The 20,391-nt window shown below is 47.4% G+C and overlaps 1 protein-coding gene across 1 annotated transcript; it reads left to right on the top strand.

The window, feature by feature from the left end:
* The first annotated feature begins 2,128 nt into the window (after positions 1 to 2,128).
* LOC123446887 (endo-1,4-beta-xylanase 5-like) lies at positions 2,129 to 5,906 on the top strand. Its single transcript, XM_045123429.1, has 5 exons — positions 2,129 to 2,627; positions 2,794 to 2,887; positions 3,071 to 3,117; positions 3,988 to 4,380; positions 4,505 to 5,906. Exons 2-5 carry the CDS (start codon positions 2,836 to 2,838, stop codon positions 5,726 to 5,728), a joined length of 1,716 nt encoding a protein of 571 aa, XP_044979364.1. The 5' UTR covers positions 2,129 to 2,627; positions 2,794 to 2,835; the 3' UTR covers positions 5,729 to 5,906.
* The last annotated feature ends 14,485 nt before the right edge of the window (positions 5,907 to 20,391 follow it).

Genomic DNA, 20,391 nt, shown 5'->3' with positions numbered 1-20,391 from the left:
GATGATCTTGAAATTCTGATGCATCTGCAGAAAATTCATAAACTGATCTGCATCCTATTGTTCTGGAATGTGGGCTTGTTCTCCAGGCATCTCAAAATCATTGGCCAGTAACCAGGCCGTCCGCCCAGGCGTACTTGGTCAGTAACCAGGCCGTCCGCCCAGGCGTACTGAAGAGCCCGGCTGTAGATGCTCTTACTTGGTACTTTATCAAAGGATAATGGGTGTCAAGTTACTGGTGTCAACTGTTGCATGTTCTAGGCTATAGTTGCAGCTATTTGTCTCAATGCTGTGAACCCTTAGGAAAAGGGGTAATTGTAGGTAGAAAAAGTCTTACTAGTTTAGATCCTTGGTGTAATGTTGTGCTACCACACGAATATTTGATGTCATGTGACATGTCCAGTAACCTAATTAATAGTCTATGACCTGCCCTGTAGACTGTAAGTCAGTAACTCAGTTTACTCATGTTACTTTTTCTTCGTGTACCAAATTCCAGCTTGCATTCGGATGTTCCGATGTTGGATCTTTCCTTGGAAGAAAATTGATCATAATTGTATTTGTCAGTTGTTAGTATGCGAGAATTCCCCTATGGAAAAGCCGGAGAATTACGGGGTGAATAAGATGGCTTGAATTTCATGATTACTTCCTTCGTTCCTAAATATACCTCTTTTTAGAGGTTTCCCTTGAAGACTACATACGGATGTATATGTAGGAACGGAGTACATAACTTTCAACCTGTCATGATCACACCTTAATAAGAATGAATGAATTGTCTGTTCCATAGAAAGATGGCTTAACCACTCCTTTTTCTGTTCCTCGTGAAGAAAGGAGCCAAGCATAAGACACTGCTGTCTCTTGCCCCCGCCGGCTTCGTTGCCTCTCGTCAGCTCATGTAATGTTTCGTTGGCCGGGCACCCTTGACGGCCGTTCCATGGCCAAGTTTACTGCCACATGGTCAGTATTTTAATCCGCCTGTTTGGTGCGGTGTATATATAATACTCCCTCTGTAAGCTAATATAAGAGCGTTTAGATTACTAAAATAGTGTTCTAAATGCTTTTATATTAGTTTACGGACTAAATGCTTTTATAAGAGCGTTTAGATTACTAAAATAGTGTTCCGTGACTGGGTTACGAGTATTTCTGCGTTCTTGTTGCCAATGCGAGAGCAACGGCCACTACTATACCGTGATGTGACTTGGAATTTGGAAGCTTCAATCAAGTTCTTATGGCTTATGGCTTGAGACGGCCGATATTTTATATCGGGGAACGGCTTGAGGTAAGCTTTGTCGTCTTTGCTGATCTTCTGCCTGTTCATAAGAAGAAAAAAAAGTGTTAATTTTGACTGTCACTTTGGAGAGAAGCGTTTAGGTTTGATACCTAGAACGGAAGATGAGAACTCGAGGTCAGGTGCTTCCTTCCCCGCTCTTGACCAACCACGGAGGGAAGAGATTCCAGGCGAAGAATGTTGGCATATCGTTGAAACCAAGTGGCTAATTACAAAAGGAATAATTGTAGGGAAATAAAATATTGACTTTCGCTTCCATTCTGAACGAACGCCACGCTAGGTATATGTGTTTATCCAAGTCACTGACGCCTAAAACTCCTTTGCCCTCGACGGAACGGAACGGTGACGATGGGCGGCGGCAGCAGCAGCAAGGACATTCATTTCCTGATCGGCGGCGTCTCGTTGCAGCGCTACGTTCACGTGTTGGATTTTGGCCTGTTGTGCGCGCGCTTTTCTGCTACACGGTAGTGTGTGCCCAGTGCACAGCATTCTGAGATACAAGTCACACGCCTGCGTCACGAGCCGGCCCTAGCTCGGGACGGACATTATTAGCAGCAGCAGCAGTGCGTAGGTTTAAAGCCGACCCCACGGATTCACATGACGACCGATCGGCTTGGAGTTGCGGCATAGGCGTCGTATGCACTGCCACTGACCGCGTGTCTGGGCCGGGCGCGCCAGCATCGAATCGCCTCTTCTGTTGCCGCCACATGTAACGCCAGTCGCTGCAAAAGTCCCTTGTTCCGGCTCCACGTGAACCCCTCGCCTCCGTAGACGCGCAGTTCACATGCATAGCAGCAGCCGCCCGTGCTGAACGCTCTGGAATCAGAATGCCACCACCAAGCCGCGCGCAGGCACACGCACACGTACAGTTCGCGTTCGTAGGCACCGGCTGTCTGAGCTAAAAGGAAAAAAAATGTGTTACAGTGGAGAAGGAAGAAAGGACAAGTGTCTTGCGCGGGCGGGCGACGGATCGGCATCGAGCATTCCTCCGGCCACGCTTGCTTGGCAAGCTCGGTCTCCCCCCGTGCGGGTGCGGCGTAGGTGAGCGCGGCCAGCAAGCAAAGCGCGCGCGACAACGATATCATAATCTTTTCCCCCCGTCGCCGTCGCGGGGGGTGTTGCCCGCCCGCCTATAAATTCGGGCGCGGGGCCACGCAAAGATCGCTGGTGCGGATGTTCAGCTCCAGCCGGAACAGAGCAGCGCGGCGCGAGTGTGAGCGTGGACCGGACCATCACCATCCTCTGCCTCTGCCTCTGCCTCTTCTTCTTCGTCTACCTACTGCCGCCGCTGGAGCTGGAGGTGGAGGTGGCAGCGGACTTGGGCAACTGCCTTGGTCTCTTCAGGGTAGGGCACTCAATCTCCACCCATCCATCTATCTATATATCTTGCGACTGCCCGAGCTCGGTTTCTCTGCAGATTACCACGTACTGCCCCTGCTGCATTCCTACCTTTCTCTCCGCGGTCTGTTGTCCTCATTGCCATTGGCTTGGTTGGTTGGTGCTTCCTGCAGAGCGCGAGCGCCAACTGCCGGCCGACGGTGACGGCTGCTACGATGAGGAAGCAGCTGGTGTTCTTCTTCTTGTGGGCCGCTGCTCTAATGGAAGGTACGTACGTACGCAATGCGCATGCTTCGTTCAGCCTGCTATGCTTTGCTTGCCTAGTGCTGGCTGGCTACTGCCATGCATCCTTAAACCAACGGACCGACTATCAACATGATAGTCGCGTTCCATGAGAAATCGTTGTGGTTTGTTAGTTACACGGCTGGCTAACCATTTGCTTTCCTTCAGGTTCCATGGTGATGTCCCTCCCGTACGATTCCTCGGCAAGCGTCGAGGCAAGTCCATCCATTCTCTCATATAGGAGAATCACTCTACTCTTACGTCTGCAATAGCAAGAGCAATAGCCAATAGCATAGATAACCCACGCACGAGGGAAGATGGTTTGTTTTTCAATCATCATGGGACTGGGTTAAGCAGGAGGAGATTACCATGCATGGGCCACGTCATTGTTCCTCACGCAATGGGTTAATTTCCCGCGCAAGTTAAACGGACCAGTGGGTTTCCCGCGCGAGTTAAAATGGAATGTCCTTAATTCTCTCTTACCTAGTACAGTACTACCTTAATATGCCTCTCACTGACATGCACGATAGCGGCCAGCCTAGTGCAGTGCGCAGGCGTGTTAGAGAAGTTGGCCACACCACAATACAACCCCCCCGTAAATCATGCATATATAGTCTGAAACTTGTCTGTCTTTATGCTGTTCCAGCCGTAGTGATGGTTATACTACTAGTATATTGGATACAGACAAAGCAAGCGGAAAGTATCTGAAATTAGTGGTTAGTGTTTGATTATCTGCTGATCCAGCTGCTTAGGCAAAGCAAAGCATCTGCATATTCCAAGATGAAAGCAACATGGACGCCAAGTAGATGAAACTTGTGTACGGCGGTCATGCCGCAACTGGCCGATAGAATAACGACCCAAACGCGGGTGCCAGGATCAATTTCCGGGCCTTTCTACCCGGCCTAAACCAGGAAATCTGTTTTACGTCGACGTCAAGCCAGGCGCCTTTCTTTTAGAGATGGTCTAATTTGGGCACTGGGCTCAAACCAGCTAAAAATATATACTAGTATGATTCTATGAACAAATTGTATTGTATTATTATTCTTATATACGTCGGTCGTCTAATTTGTGTGAGGTGGATGCAGTGCTTGGTTGAGCCGATGGAGCCGCACTACGGCGGCGGGGTCATCGTCAACCCGGACTTCAACGCCGGCCTCCGGGGCTGGTCGGCCTTCGGGTACGGCAGCGTCGCCGAGGGCGCGTCGGTGGCCACCGGGAACCGATACGCCGTGGCGGGGAACCGGACACGGCCGTATCATAGCGTTAGCCAGAAGGTGTACCTGCAGAACGACACGCACTACACACTGTCAGCGTGGCTGCAGGTGAGCCATGGTGTCGCCACCGACGCGTGGGCGGTTGTCAAGACCGCCGACGACTTCGTTCACGTCGGCGGCGCCGTGGCCAAGGCCGGGTGCTGGTCCATGCTCAAGGGCGGGTTCACCGCCGCCAACGCCGGACGCGCCGAGATCTACTTCGAGGTCCGAATACGCTCCATCAATTAGCGTTAGTTATACATATACGTGCAGTTTAGAGGAGCAAACCATGGAGCTGATCTGATTAATTAACGTCTTGGTGTGTGCGTGCGTGCATGCATGCATACAGAGCAACGCGACGGTGGACATATGGGTGGACAGCGTGTCGCTGAAGCCGTTCAGCAAGGAGGAGTGGGCGGCGCACCGGAGCGAGTCGACCCGCGCCGTGCGGAGGAAGATGGTGAGGCTCCAGGCCAAGGACTCCGGCGGTAACCCGCTGCAGGGCGCGGAGGTGTCGGTGGAGAGCGTCCGGACCAGCTTCCCTCTGGGCGCCGCCATGAGCCGCGAGATCCTGACCAACCCGGGGTACCAGCAGTGGTTCACGTCCCGGTTCACGGTGACCACCTTCGAGAACGAGATGAAGTGGTACAGCACGGAGCCGGCGCCGGGTCGGGAGGACTACACGGTGCCCGACGCGATGCTGGCTCTGGCGAAGCAGCACGGCATCGGGGTGCGCGGGCACAACGTGTTCTGGGACGACCCCAAGCAGCAGCCGCGGTGGGTGCAGTCGCTCCCGTACCCGGACCTCCTGGCGGCGGCGTCGCGCCGGATCCGGTCCTTCGTGTCGCGGTACGCCGGGCAGGTGATCGCGTGGGACGTGGTGAACGAGAACCTGCACTACTCCTTCTTCGAGCGGCAGTTCGGGTGGGACGCGTCCACGGCCTTCTACGCGGCGGCGCGGCTGCTGGACGCCGGGTCGGCGCTCATGTTCATGAACGAGTACAACACGCTGGAGCAGCCCGGGGACGCGGCGGCGGCGCCGGGGAGGTACGTGGACCGGCTGAGGCAGATCATCGCGTCCTACCCGGAGAACGGCGCCGGCATGGCCATCGGGCTGGAGGGGCACTTCACCACCCCCAACATCCCCTACATGCGCGCCGCGCTCGACTCGCTGTCCCAGATCGGGCTCCCCGTGTGGCTGACGGAGGTGGACGTCGCCGGCGGGCCGATGCAGGCGCAGCACCTGGAGGAGGTGCTGCGGGAGGCGTACGCGCACCCGGCCGTGCAGGGGGTCATCCTCTGGTCGGCGTGGCGGCCGCAGGGGTGCTACGTCATGTGCCTCACGGACAACAACTTCAAGAACCTGCCGCAGGGGGACGTGGTGGACCGGCTGCTCGCCGAGTGGAGGACGGCGGCGCAGACCGGCACCACCGACGAGCAGGGCTACTTCCAGGCGGAGGTCGCGCACGGCGACTACAAGGTCACCGTCAGCCACCCGTCGCTCAACACCTCCGTCTCGCAGAGCGTCACCGTCGACCTCGGCTCCGGGAACCACTTCTTCATCCAGGCCTAGTAGAATCAAAAATGCCTGCTTTGCTAGGGGTAATGCAGAAAGGTTGCAGGGCATCACAGATCTGTAGTAGCTATTCACAAATCACTACGTGGTAGAAGACCACACTAGCTTAGCCATTCCCATTCATGTACACAAAGTTTACACCGTACGTATAAAAAAAGGAGGCCGTACTACTTTACACGATTCCCGGATGAAAATGTTCCGTGCTTCGGCTTATCGGGCTAGCTTTGGCTTCAGGTCAAGATTAGCTGCGGCGGGCGGCGGGCGGCGGCGGCGGCTTTGTTGGTCTCTACTTCTCACGCGATGTTCCTTTCTGGCAAATCCAGTTACACGATGTCATCCCATGATCCCGGCTTATATTATCTTACTTATTATAGCCAGATGATGTCATCCGGATGCAAACAAATCGAAATCACGGGCGAGACGCAGACTTCTGCTGCTGTTTTCTTTCATGACTTCGGAGGGAGCTCCTATGCAGCGCTGCAGGCGCCCGATCCGGCGCCTGCAGCGCTCCTAGCATGGACCGGCTGCTGTCCAGTTTTTTTTTTTTTTTTTTTTTAAATATAAAAATATAAAATAAAAAATGGTTTACAGATTAAAAAAAAAGGTTCATTCGTTTGAAAAAATAAAGTTCACATCTTTAAAAAAGTTCATCAATTTTGAAATAGTCCATTGAAAATGAAAAACAAGTTCATCCAATTTAGGAAAAGTTCATAGAATTTTTAGAAATTTCAATAAATTCAAAAAAAAATCATAAAAATTCACAAAAAGTGCATGTACTTTTTTAAAAAGCTCACTGAACTGATTTTTTCCATAAATTAAAAAATTCATCCATTTTCAAAAAGATGTTCATCAAATTTCAAAAAAGTTCATCAATCTTAAAATATTTGTTGAAATAAAAAAAAGTATCCATATTCAAGTAAGTTTATAGAATTTAAAAGAAAAATGTCACAAGCGCCTAGATGGGTCGGCCTAGTTCGAACGCCACACGTGCGAGTTAACAAAAATGCATGTTAACTAGCGTCCGTGGCGCCAAATAGGAACCATGGAGTTCGGGCATGTGTGCTACACCGCAACAAAAGTTGCAAACCAAAATTACTTCAATCCAATCCAAGCAACACAAAAATCCATGCCACATTTCCAAACAATTGACATAGACTTTGCTGCTCTACTGTCTAAGATAACGCATCGCGGGATGAGAATATCTGTCCTGTGTTTTAGAGCATCTACAATCGGACTATTCAAACCTGTTATACGGTGAGGCTGAGCAGAAGCTTCATCCTTTTTTTCGAGAGGAGGAGATTAAATGGGCGTTCTACTGTCTAAGATAACGCATCGCGGGATGAGAATATTTGTCCTGTGTTTTAGAGCATCTACAATCGGACTATTCAAACCTGTTATACAGTGAGGCTGAGCAGAAGCTTCATCCTTTTTTTCGAGAGGAGGAGATTAAATGGGGGTTCTACTGTCTAAGATAACGCATCGCGGGATGAGAATATTTGTCCTGTGTTTTAGAGCATCTACAATCGGACTATTCAAACCTGTTATACGGTGAGGCTGAGCCTGTTATACGGTGAGGCTGAGCAGAAGCTTCATCCTTTTTTTCGAGAGGAGGAGATTAAATGGGCGTTCAGAGTTAAGGTGACTAAGGTCAGATGATGACAAAACCCTCTTTTTTCATGTGATAGCTAATGGAAAGCATAGAAAGACAAAAAATAATTCAACTAGAACAAGATGATGGTACAATTGTAGGGCATGAGAACCTGAAAGAAGTGGGTTCCGAGCTGAGTTTTACAAGAGGTGTTGCCATATTATCAAGGAAAATATTATGCCTATGTTCCATGGCTTATTCAACGGAAATTTACAGCTTTTCCACGTAAATTTTGGAACAATCACGTTGTTGCCAAAGAAGGAGGAGGTCGTATGCATTGAGCAGTTTAGACTAATATGTGTGCTTAATATGAGTTTTAAAATCTTTACTAAGGTTGCCACGAATAGGTTGACACAGATTGCCCATTCGATAGTTCAACCCACTCAAACGACGTTCATGCCACGTAAACACATCCTAGAAGGGGTTGTGGTCTTACACGAAACGCTTCACGAAATTCATTCAAAGAAACTTGATAGAGTCATCTTCAAGGTGGATTTCGGAAAAGCTTATGATAAGGTCAATTGGTCCTTCCTCCAAAAAATCTTCACGTATGAAGGGATTTAATGAAGCCTGGAGGAACTAGGTGGGAAAGGTAGTTGTTGGGGATATACCCCACGGGTTAACCCATCATGGGGATAACCCGTCTGGACTATACCTTGGGCAGGAGGCCCTAGATGCAAAGGCCCAAAGGGGCAACTCACCGAGAGGCCGACTCAAGCCCATTATATGGAGGCCGACTCATCAAGGGAAACATGGAGATTCCCCCCTCCCAAGTTAGTAAGAAGTAGAAAAGGACACGAGTTGCAATATGACCCGGACTCCATTGTAATCTCGAGGCCTCCACCCGCATATATCAAGGGGAGCCCATGAGGTAGAAAGGACAAGTAAAAAAGACTCGAGTGCTAGATTAGCGATTTCGCACCCTTGTAATCGATATCATCATCATCAATAGACACAAAAGCAGGACATAGGATTTTACCTCCATCGGAGGGGTCGATTGTGGGTAAACTCGTGTCTCTCGTCTCCCGACTAACCCCTTCAACTCGCCACCTAAGTGCGATGGATCCTAGACTTAGTCCTTTCACAAGGATATCTATCATGACAAAACCACAACAGTTGGCACCCACCATGGGGCCAGTGTATGGTGGAGTTGAGTTCTTGAAGGGAGCTCTTCCAGGGATCAAGGGATACGCGATCGGAGAGATGACCAAGAGTCATTGTTGCATGATCTACATCAATGACTCGGACTGGGGTCCCGGAGCCGGCTCAATCGAGTACGAGTACCAGGTCCCCTTTGGCAAGATCCACGTGTTCATCGACAAGATCGACACGTCAGGACCTGAGCCAGACATCTGCATTGACATTGTCAAGCCAGCTCGGCGCAAGCAATCTGGCCGCATTCCAGATGGCCGGAATCACGTCTTCGTTGGTTTTACTTAGTGGGTTGAACTTCCGAACAACTCTATGACCAGCGGAGATACCTTTGTCAATTCTAAAGACGACGAGTCATCGACAGGCAACACCGAATCGATCTGCCCACTTTTTGACGGACGCCTTGGGGGTGCACAGATGATTTGGAGTTTATCGAGCCACCATGCCAAGCGGCCGTCTACATGGCAGGGACCGCTGTGGCTAGTAATTACACCATCACATGAACAACCAACGACACAAGCGGGTCAACATAAGCATCGGGAGCCGTCGGAGCGGGCAAGGCGTTGGCTCAAGCTTTGGAAGATTTGATGGTGGAGATGTCAAATCTTGTGGCATCTCCAGTCACGCTCGAAAATCAGGAGGAGCGCAACACAGAGCTGACTAGACTATGAGCTGAGGTAACCCGGGTCCAAGGGAGATCGATGCTGAGAATGTTCACATGGCAGAGCTACACGATCACATCCGTAGTGAGACTGAGCGCTTAAAGGCAGAAACATGGCAGCTGGGACTCCGGCAAAATGCCTCGGAAGCTATTCACACGAGGAGACATGAGAGTCGTTGGTCTCTTAACATTGAGACGACTCAATGGTTTGATACTCCGCAACCCACACAGGGGAATGGGCAACCTCACGTGGAACAGACCCATCAGTTGGCTCAGCAACCCCCAACGGCTCAGACACCACCGGTCTAGCCATCACCACGTCATTTCCATACATCGGTGGACACTTCTCTAACCCAGTGAATAACATGTTGGCTGCAACTTGCCACCTTGAGGCTCTTCCGATTACTGGAAACACCCCAATTGAGGTTGAAGCTAGGAACGCCATCAATATGCTGAAAACAGAGTCACCCAATAGGCGCAATGCTCCTACAGTCGGGATCGAGTTCATTCAACACCTTATGCAAGTCACGGTAAGAGTCGCCGTGATTCACCAGCGGTGTCGAGTAGTGGTCGCACGCAACAACCTCTAAATTCCGCAAACCAAAATGTAGTTTCGGATGCCCAAGAAATAGTGGACGTTGCTCCAGCCCTACAAGAATCAGAAGCAGCAACAACGATGGAGAGTCAAGTGCCACCCTGTGTAACCCGATCTGATTCCTCAATTGAGGGTCTAAACAGTAGGACGATTGGAGTTCCATGCTTATCTCCAGCTCTAAGCAGCGAGCATATGCCAAAGGACTTCAAAGGCCCTCGCAAGGTTCGCAATTACATGGCTCACCTCGAGCCGGCGGCGTGGATTGAAAGTTAGGAGATAACTATGGACATGCTTGATGTTAGGATGATGTGTGCGCTAAGTACTTGACCATGATGTTGGAAGGACCGACTCGTACATGGTTAAAAACTTGCCCCCCAATTTCATTAATTCTTGGTCAGGGTTGAAGGAACGCTTCATCAAGAATTTCCAAGGTACGTGCAAGAGGCCGATGACAGCTGTTAACTTACAACACTGTGTGCAACGTACAGATGAGCCGGCTCACCATTGGACTCGTTAGGTCGCGGAGGTCATCCACTCATCTGACAATATCACATCTGCCCAAGCCGTTTTGATTTTGGAGAAAAATTGCCACTCCAACCTCTTGTCTAAAAGCTTGGGCGTCTCAAGCGGAAGGTCCAGGATACGGGAGACCTGATGGATGTCCTTACGAGGTATGCTGAATTCGATAGCACCAAAGATTCTGGTTCAGATGAGGATAAATCTGGCAAAGGGATGAAGCACGATAATGGCAAAGGTCATTAACAACACAATTGTGGGCATCAGGAAAATCATAATGACCAGGGCAATGGTGGAAAACACAGGAATCCATACATCGGGTCAGAATTTGTTGCTAATACCAACACTGGTTTCAAAAACCAGCGACGAAACAACAACTGTGTCACGGAATATACCGGGAAGCCACACAATTTTGAAGAAGCATTCAAGGCCCCTTGTTTGAAACACAGTTTCCCCGATAGACCTTCTACTCACTCATGGGAAAATTGCACTTTATGCGGGTGTACCATGATCAAGTTTTCCAGCACTTTCAAGGAGGCAATAGTGGAGGAAATACTGGTCATTCCGGCGGGGTTAGTGGCGGCTCGTGTTGGGGCTTTGCAGGTCCAAGCTCTCATGAGCCGGGCAACACAGGTGGATGTCATCAACACTCTAGCGACAACAACAACGATCAGTAGCACTCGGGACAGGGAAATCAGCAGCATGTTAATTAAGCCAGTTTTCAGAGTAATCCCAAGCAACTGAGAAACAGACAATATCATGTGTTTACCACTAGAACGTGTAGACGAGAAAGTAAGGTCAAACAGAGGGCCATCAATATGGTTGAGCCGGCAACCCCCAGGTATTTGAATTAGTCTGAATACCCAATTTCTGTTGGAAATATGCCCTAAAAGCAATAACAAAGTAGTTATTATTATATTTCCTTGTTCATGATAATTGTCTATTGTTCATGCAATAATTGTATTAACCGGAAACAGTAATACATGTGTGAATATATAGATCACAATATGTCCCTAGTAAGCCTCTAGTTGGCTAGCTCGTTGATCAACAGATGATCATGGTTTCCTGATCATGGACATTGGATATCGTTGATAACGGGATCACATCATTAGGAGAATGATGTGATGGACAAGACCCAATCCTAAGCGTAGCACTAGATCGCGTTGTTCGTTTGCTAAAGCTTTTCTAATGTCAAGTATCATTTTCTTGGACCGTGATATTGTGCAACTCCCGGATATCGTAGAAGTGCTTTGGGTGTATCAAATGTCACAACGTAACTGGGTGACTATAAAGATGCACTACGGGTATCTCTGAAAGTGTCTGTTGACTTGGTACGAATCAAGACCGGGATTTGTCACTCCGTGTGACGGAGAAGTATCTCTGGGCCCACTCGGTAGAACATCATCATAATGAGCTAAATGTGACTAAGGAGTTTGTCATGGGATAATGTGCTACCGAACGAGTAAAGAGACTTGCCGGTAACGAGATTGAACAAGGTATAGGGATACCGACGATCGAATCTCGGGCATGTATCATACCGATAGACAAAGGGAATTGCATACGGGATTGATTGAATTCTTGACATCGTGGTTCATCTGATGAGATCATCGTGGAACGTGTGGGAACCAACATGGATATCTAGATCCTACTGTTGGTTATTGGCCCGAGAGATGTCTCGGTCATGTCTGCACGTCTCCTGAACATGTAGGGTCTACACACTTAAGGTTCGATGACGCTAGGGTTATAGGGAAATAGTGTACGTGGTTACTGAAGGTTGTTCAGAGTCCCGGATGAGATCCCGGACGTCAGTAGGATCTCCGTAATGGTCCGTAGGTAAAGATTTATATATAGGAAGTGAGATATTGGACAGCAGAAATGTTTCGGGTGTCACCCGTAACGTACAGGGACCACCGGAAGGGTTCCGGGGGTCCACCGGGAGGGACCACCAGCCCCGGGAGGCTACATGGGCCAAGTATGGGAGAGAACCAGCCCCTTGGTGGGCTGGTGCGCCTCCCACCCAGCCCAAGGCGTGGCAAAGGGAGGAAGGGGAGGCAACCATAGCGCAAGAGGGGGCCGACGCCCACCTGGCGCACCACCCCTCCTCTCCCTGCCCTGGCCGCCACCTCCTGGCACCAGATGGGGCTGCCGCCACCCCTAGGGTGCAAACCCTAGAGGTGGCGCACCCTCCTCCCTCTCCTCCTATATACACCCATGAGTTGGGGCTGTTTTGAGAGGCACAAACCTCTCTCTCTCTCGGCTCAGCCCTACCTCTCTTCTTCCTCGTCCTTCGCGGTGCTTGGCAAAGCCTTGTCGGAGTCCCACGTAGCTCCACCGCCACCATGTCGTCGTGCTGCCGGAGCTATCCCTCAACCTCTCCTTCCTCCTTGCTGGTTCAAGGTGTTGGAGATGTCACCAGACTGCATGTGTGTTGAACGCGGAGGTGTCATGATTCGACACGTAGATCAGAATCACACCGCGATCTGAATCGATGCGAGTACGACTCCATCAACCGCGTTCTAGTAACGCTTCCGCTTAGTGATCTTCAAAGGTATGAAGATGTTCTTTCCTCTTGCTCGTTGCTGGTCTCTCCATAGATGGATCCTTGTATGGCGTAGGAAAATTTTGAATTCACTACGCTACCCAACAGTGGCATCTGAGCCAAGGTTCTATGCATAGATTCTATGCACGAGTAGAACACAAAAGTTGTGGGCGCTGATTTTGTCAATTGCTTGGCATTACTAGTCTTATCTTTTCCAGCGGTATTGTGGGATGAAGCAGCCTGGACCGACTTTACAAGTACGCTTACGTGAGACTGGTTCCACCGCCTGACATGCACATGGTGCATAAGGTGGCTAGCGGGTGTTTGTCTCTCCCACTCTAGTCAGTTTGGATTCGATGAAAAGGGTCCTTATGAAGGGTAAATAGCTTTGGGATATCAACGTTGTGGCTGTCACGTAGGTAAGAAGGTGTTCTTGCTAGAAACCCAAATCGGCCACGTAAAAATTGCAACAACAATTACAGGACGTCTAACTTGTTTTTTTGCAGGGTTTGCTATGTGATGTGATATGGCAAAAGGATGTGATGTTACATTTGTGATGTATGAGATTGATCATGTTCTTGTAATAGGATTCACGACTTGCATGTCGATGAGTACGACAACCGACAGGAGCCATAGGAGTTGTCTTAATTTATTGTATGAGATGCAACGCCATGTGTTTATTACTTTACTTCATTGCTAACGGTTAGCTATAGTAGTAGAAGTAATAGTTGGCGTGACAACTTAATGGAGACACAATGATGGAGATCATGGTGTCACGCCGGTGATGATGATGATCATGCGATGCCCCGAAGATGGAGATCAAAGGAGCAAAGATGATAATGGCCATATCAAGTCACTATATGATTGCATGTGATGTTTATCATGTTTTTCATCTTATTGCTTAGAACGAGGGTAGCGTAATAAGATGATCCATCATAAAATTTCGAGAAAGTATTTCCCTAAGTGTGCACCATTGCGAAGGATCGTTGTCTCGAAGCACCACGTGATGATCGGGTGTGATAGATTCAAACGTTCGCATACAACGGGTGTAAGCCACTTTACACACACAAAACACTTAGGTTGACTCGACGAGCCTAGCATGTACAGACATGGCCTCGAATACGGGAGACTGAAAGGTCGAACATGAGTCGTATGGTTGACATGATCAGCATGGAGATGCTCACCATTGATGACTAGTCGGTATCACGCGATGATTGGACATGGGCTAGTCGACGTGGATCGTGTAACACTTGGATGATTAGAGGGATGTCGATCTAAGTGGGAGTTCATCAGATGAACTTAATTATCATTAACATAGTCAAATAGGTCTTTGGAAATTATGCTTGCGCTATAGCTCCACGGGTTTTGATACGTTCCTAGAGAAAACTTAGTTGAAAGATAGTAGTAGCAATTGTGCGGACTAGGTCCGTTAACTGAGGTTTGTCCTCATTGCTAAGCAGAAGGCTTATGTCTTTAATGCACCGCTCGGTGTGCTGAACCCGAAGAGTGGTATGTAGATGTTGCGAACATCTCACATACACGTCTTTGATAACTACATGATAGTTCAATGCATATTGCTTAAATGGCTTAGAATTGAGGCGCTAAACACGTTTCAAACGTCATGGGACATATGAGATGTTCCAAGAGAAGGAATTGGGATTTCACACTCGTGTCCTTACTGAGAGGTATGAGACCTCCAACAAGATTCTTTGTCTACAAATTAAAGGAGAAAAGCTCAATCGTTGAACATGTGCTCAGATTGTCTGAGTACTACAATCGCTTGAGTCGTGTGAGAATTGATCTTCCAGATGAGATAGTGATAGTTCTCCAAAGTCACTGCCACCAAGCTACTAGAGCTTTGTTATGAACTATAACATATCAGGGATGGATATGATAATCCTTGAGCTGTTCGCGATGTTTGACACCGCGAAAGTAGAAATCGAAAAGGAGCATCAATTGTTGATAGTTTGTAAAACCTCTAGTTTCAAGAAAGGTAAGGGCATGAAGGGATGATTCATTAAATAGCAAACCAGTTGCTGCTCTATGAAGATATCATGGTTGAACCCAAACCCGATACTAAGTGCTTCTGTAATAAGGGGAACAGTCACTGAAGAGGAACTACCCTAGATACTTGATACGTCTCCATCGTATCTACTTTTCCAAACTCTTTTGCCCTTGTTTTGGACTCTAATTTGCATGATTTGAATGGAACTAACCTGGACTGGCGCTGTTTTCAGCAGAATTGCCTTGGTGTTGTTTTTGTGCAGAAATGAAAGTTCTCGGAACATCCTAAAAATTTACGGAGAATATTTCTGGAAAATATGAAAAATACTTGCGCAAAGATCCACCGGAGGGGATGGGCCAGTGGGCCACAAGCCGTGTAGCCGCCACCCCCCTGGTGGTGGCTAGCAAGCTTGTGGGGCCCACGTCGCTCTGCCGCCCCAAACTCAGCTCTATAAATTAACTTCCGTCCCAGAAAAAATCAAGAGAGAAGACTTCGTCGCGTTTGCGATACGAAGGCGCCGCCACATCATGTTCTTCATCTCGAGGCAGATCTGGAGTCCGTTTTAGGCTCCGGAGAGGGGAAATCGTCGCCATCGTCATCATCAACCTTCTTCCCTCTCCAATTCCATGAAGCTCTTCATCGTTCATGAGTAATCTATTCGTAGGCTCGCTGGGTGGTGATGAGTAGGATGAGATCTATCATGTAATCGAGTTAGTTTTGACGGGGATTGATCCCTAGTATCCACTATGTTCTGAGATTGATGTTGCTACTACTTTGCCATGCTTAATGCTTGTCACTAGGGCCCGAGTGCCATGATTTCAGATCTGAAATTATTATGTTGTCACCAATATATGTGTGTTTTAGATCCGATCTTCCAAGTTGTAGTTACCTACTATATGTTATGACCCGGCAACCCCGGAGTGACAATAACCGGAACCACTCCCGGTGATGACCATAGTTTGAGGAGTTCATGTGTTCACCAAGTGCTAATGCGTTGGTCCGGTTCTTTATTAAAAGGAGAACCTTAATATCCCATAGTTTCCTTTTGGACCCCGCTGCCACAGGAGGGATGGACAATAGATGTCATGCAAGTTCTTTTCCCTAAGCACGTATGACGACACACGGAATGCATGCCTACATCACATTGAAGAACGGGATCTAGCCACATATCTCTCCGTGTTATAACTGTTGCATGATGAATATCATCCAAACAAATCACAGACCCATTGCCTACGAGTTTGTCCCACTGCTGTTGTTGTTACTTGCTGTGCACTGCTGCAGTTACTACTGCTGCTGCTGTTATTACTTGCTCTGCTCTTACTTGCTACTGTTGCTACTTGATGCTGCTGCCACTACTGTTACTTTGTTGTTGATACTTTGCTTGGAGATACTAATCTTTCAGGTGTGGTTGAATCTGACACATTCAGCTGCTAATACTTGAGAGTATCCTCTCACTTCTTGACTCGCGAATCAACAAATTTGGGTCGAATACTCTACCCTCGAAAAGTGCCTCGATCCCACACGCTGGTGGGTCATTGCAAGACAATTTCTAATTGTTGAGAAATCGAGAATAGCATTTGTCTAGCCATTGCTAGAGATCTGCTAAACAACATTTTTCTAGCGTCGTTGCCGGGGAGGCGATTGCTATATTCTCTAAGTCACTTGGGATTTATATCTGCTGATTACTATGAAGAATCTGAAGGATCCAAAAACCAAAGTCTTGCCCTCAACTACGAGGGGAGGTAAGGAATTGCCATCTAGCTCTGCACTTGATTCACCTTCAGTTATGAGTAAGTTTGCGATATCACCTCCTGCTAGAAATCTTGATATTTTGCCTGTGCTTGATGATGCTTATGATGCTGCTATGCCTGATACTGCTTTGCCTGATACTGCTGGAGATTCTATGCCTCATGATGCTAGAGATGCTATGCCTGATACTGCTAGATATGCTATGCCTGATGATGCTAGAGATGCTATGCCTAATACTGCTTTGCCTGATACTGCTAGAGATGATATGCCTGATACTGCCTTGCCTGATGATTCTATGCTTGATATTGCTAGAGATACTACTTTTCCTGATGTTAGGGGTGTTCCTTGATGCTCCTATTGCTAGAGTTACTGCCAATGCTCGTGATGCTTCTGAAACTGCCGATACTATTGATATAGAACCTGCTTTTGCTCCTGCTAGATCTAGCTCTCCTAGATATGAATTGCCTGATATACCTGAGGGTTATGTTATGGAGGGAGAGATAGCTGAGGATTTTCTTGCGTGTAAGGATGCCTATGACGCTGAGAAATTACTTCTCAAGTGGAAGGAAAAATCTCTGAAAGCTAGGATGAAATACGACCCGAAGTTTGCCACTTCACCTATCTTTATCACCGATAAGGATTATGAATTCTCTGTCGACCCTGAGATAATCTCTCTAGTCGAATCTGATCCTTTCCACGGTTATGAGTCTGAGACGGTCGTAGCCCATCTTACCAAACTACGAGATATAGCCACCCTTTTCACTAGTGAGGAGAAGATCCGCCACTACTACATCCTTAAGCTGTTTCCTTTCTCTCTAAAGGATGACGCTAAAGCCTGGTTCACTTCTCTTGCTCCTGGATGTGTGAGTAGTCCTCAGGATATGGTCTATTACTTCTGTGAGAAATATTTCCCTGCCCATAAGAAGCAAGCTGCTTTGCAGGAAATATACAACTTTGCTCAACTCCAAGAAGAGAGTCTCCCACAAGCTTGGGGGAGGCTCATCCAGCTACAAAATGCTTTGCCTGATCACTCTCTTAAGAAGAACGAGATACTTGATATCTTCTATAACGGACTTACCGATGCTTCTAGAGACCACCTAGATAGTTGCGCCGGTTGTGTTTTTGGGGAACAAACTATCGAACAAGCTGAGATCCTCCTGAATAAAATCTTGATCAACGATAATGCTTGGACTATTCCCGAACTACCTCCTAAGCCAACTCCTAAGAAAAGAGGTATTCTATTCCTCAGTCCCGAAGATATGCAAGAAACCAAGAAATCTATGCAAGAGAAAGGCATTAGATCTGAAGATGTCAAAAATCTACCACCTATCGAAGAGATCCATGGTCTCGATAACCCGATACAAGTAGTAGAAGTGAATTCTCTGCGTAGGTTTGATGAGAGTGATATTCCTTTTGAAAAACCTGCTAGCCTATGCTTTGATGAATTTGACAACTTTGTTGCCAAACAACAGAGTTTCAATGATTATGTTAGCAGACATTTGGAACAAAGTACTCGTATGCTTAGCCATTTAAGTGCTTGTGTTGACAGAAATGTCAATGATCTGAAGCTTCTGAGTAAACATGCCTCTATGATTACTACTCAGGTAGAACAAGTACTTAAAGCTCAGAGTGACTTGCTCAATGAATTAAATGACAACTCTGTCAGAGTCATTACTAGAGGAGGCAAAATGACTCAGGAACCTTTGTATCCTGAAGGCCATCCTAAGAGAATTGATCAAGATTCTCAAGGAATTAATGCTAATACACCCAGTCATCCTAAGGAGAAGAAGAAGGATGATAGAAACCTACATGCCAGTTCGCCAAATACTATCACACCTGAAGAACCTAATGATATTTCTGCGTCTGATGCAGAAACACAATCTGGTGATGAACATGAACCTGGTGATAATATGGACAGCGATGTTCATAATAATGCTCAACCTAGCAATGATACGATAAGAATGACTTCACTGCTAGGAAGCATGGTAAAGAAAGGGACCCATGGGTTCAGAGACCTATGCCCTTTCCTCCTAAGCCATCCAAGAAAAAGGATGATGAGGATTTTGAGCGCTTCGTTGAGATGATAAGACCCGTCTTTCTGCAGATGCGGTTAACTGATATGCTCAAAATGTCTCCATATGCCAAGTACATGAAAGATATCGTGACTAATAAACGGAAGATACCAAATCTTGAGATCTCCACCATGCTTGCCAATTACAGTTTCAAAGGTGGAACTCCTAAGAAACTTGATGATCCCGGAGTGTCCACTATACCTTGCTCCATTAAAGGAAACTACGTAAGAACTACCTTATGTGACCTTGGAGCCGGTGTTAGTGTTATGCCGCTCTCTCTTTATCGTAGACTTGAATTGGATAAGTTGACACCCACTGAAATTTCTCTGCAAATGGCCGACAAATCAACTGCTTTCCCTATCGGCATTTGTGAGGATGTGCTTGTTGTGGTTGCTAACACCACTATCTTAACAGACTTTGTTATCTTGGATATTCCCGAGGACGATGCCATGGCTGTCATCCTCTGAAGACCATTTTTAAACACTGCAGGGGCTGTTATAGATTGCAACAAAGGCAATTTCACTTTCCATGTCAACGCTAATGAGCACACAGTGCACTTTCCGAAGAAACGATATCAAGTACATTGCATCAATGCTATCGAAAAGACTTCATCGATTCTTATTGGGAGCTTTGAATGCCCTATTCCTTGTGTCAAGACGAAGTATGATTTTCTTGTTGGGCAGATACATATCCCCATTGAGGTAGCTTAGTGGCTATTCGAAAATTCTCCGTTCTCTCTTGCATTTCGAGAAGGTTTTGTCATGAGGGTTTGATCAACCCCATTGACGGATTTCTTTCGATGACCATGCAATGGATGAATCAAAGAGTCACATACCCTTGTTTTAAGCTTTCACTTTCTGTTGCTTAGAAGAAAATTGATAGATTTAGTTTAGCTTTTCCTGTTTTCTGTTTTAGCATCGCGGAGAAAAATATCCCAAAAATAAAAGTTCTCCGATGGTCCTACAAATCTAGTATGATTTTTTCTGGAATATTTGAAAAATACTGGGCCTGAGAGCTGGCCTAGGGGCCAAACCAGTGGGCCACAAGCCCTGCAGCGGCCGCCCCCCCGGTGGCGGCTAGCAAGCTTGTGGGGCCCACAGGGACCCCCTCCACTCATTCCAGCTCCCATCCTCTTCTTCCACCTCTAGGAAAAATTGTTTCGCAGCTCAAACCCGTGTTCTCGCTCATTTGGCTGTGATTTTCGATCTCCTTGCTCAAAGCACCATTCTCCGAACCGTTTTGGGGAAATTACTCCTTGGTAAGTGACTCCTCCATTGGTCCAATTAGTTTTTGCTCTAGTGCTTTATCCTTCGCGTATTTTTTCTACCTTGGTGACCCTGTTCTTGAGCTAGAAATGTTGATTTTAGCTGGTCCCAAGTAGTTTTAGCAGGTGATACGGTCTCTAGGCACTAGTAGGAGTAATTGCTACAACGTGTGGTTGGTCTTCATTCACTTTTCTCTTGAACTTCAAAAATTTCAGCAAAGAGAAATTATGTTCAGCAGGAAGTTTCATGGTGGTTCCTCAAGTACGAAGGGTCCCCGTCTTTATTTTCGGGAGCCCGAACCTTATCAACTAAGGGACACACCGGTACAACCATGTGAATGGCCTTCCGATGAGTTCATGATCGAAGCAGGCTTCAAGGATGAATTTGATACACTTGTCCGTAATGCCGGGTTAGCAGAATTCCTCTCAGATAAATGTGAACAGTATGATATGCTCACT

The sequence above is a fragment of the Hordeum vulgare genome, chromosome 4H (genome assembly GCF_904849725.1).
Source record: "Hordeum vulgare subsp. vulgare chromosome 4H, MorexV3_pseudomolecules_assembly, whole genome shotgun sequence".
Taxonomy (NCBI): domain Eukaryota; kingdom Viridiplantae; phylum Streptophyta; class Magnoliopsida; order Poales; family Poaceae; genus Hordeum; species Hordeum vulgare.
Note: the sequence above shows the minus strand (reverse complement) of the source record. Positions and strands in the feature narration are given on the sequence as shown.

Bases quoted from the DNA above. Each gene is read 5' to 3' on its own strand.
- LOC123446887 (XM_045123429.1), top strand. From the start codon at position 2,836: ATGAGGAAGCAGCTGGTGTTCTTCTTCTTGTGGGCCGCTGCTCTAATG. The intron at 2,888-3,070 runs GTACGTACGTAC...GCTTTCCTTCAG, and splicing joins GGCCGCTGCTCTAATGGAAG to GTTCCATGGTGATGTCCCTC. The intron at 3,118-3,987 runs GCAAGTCCATCC...AGGTGGATGCAG, and splicing joins ATTCCTCGGCAAGCGTCGAG to TGCTTGGTTGAGCCGATGGA.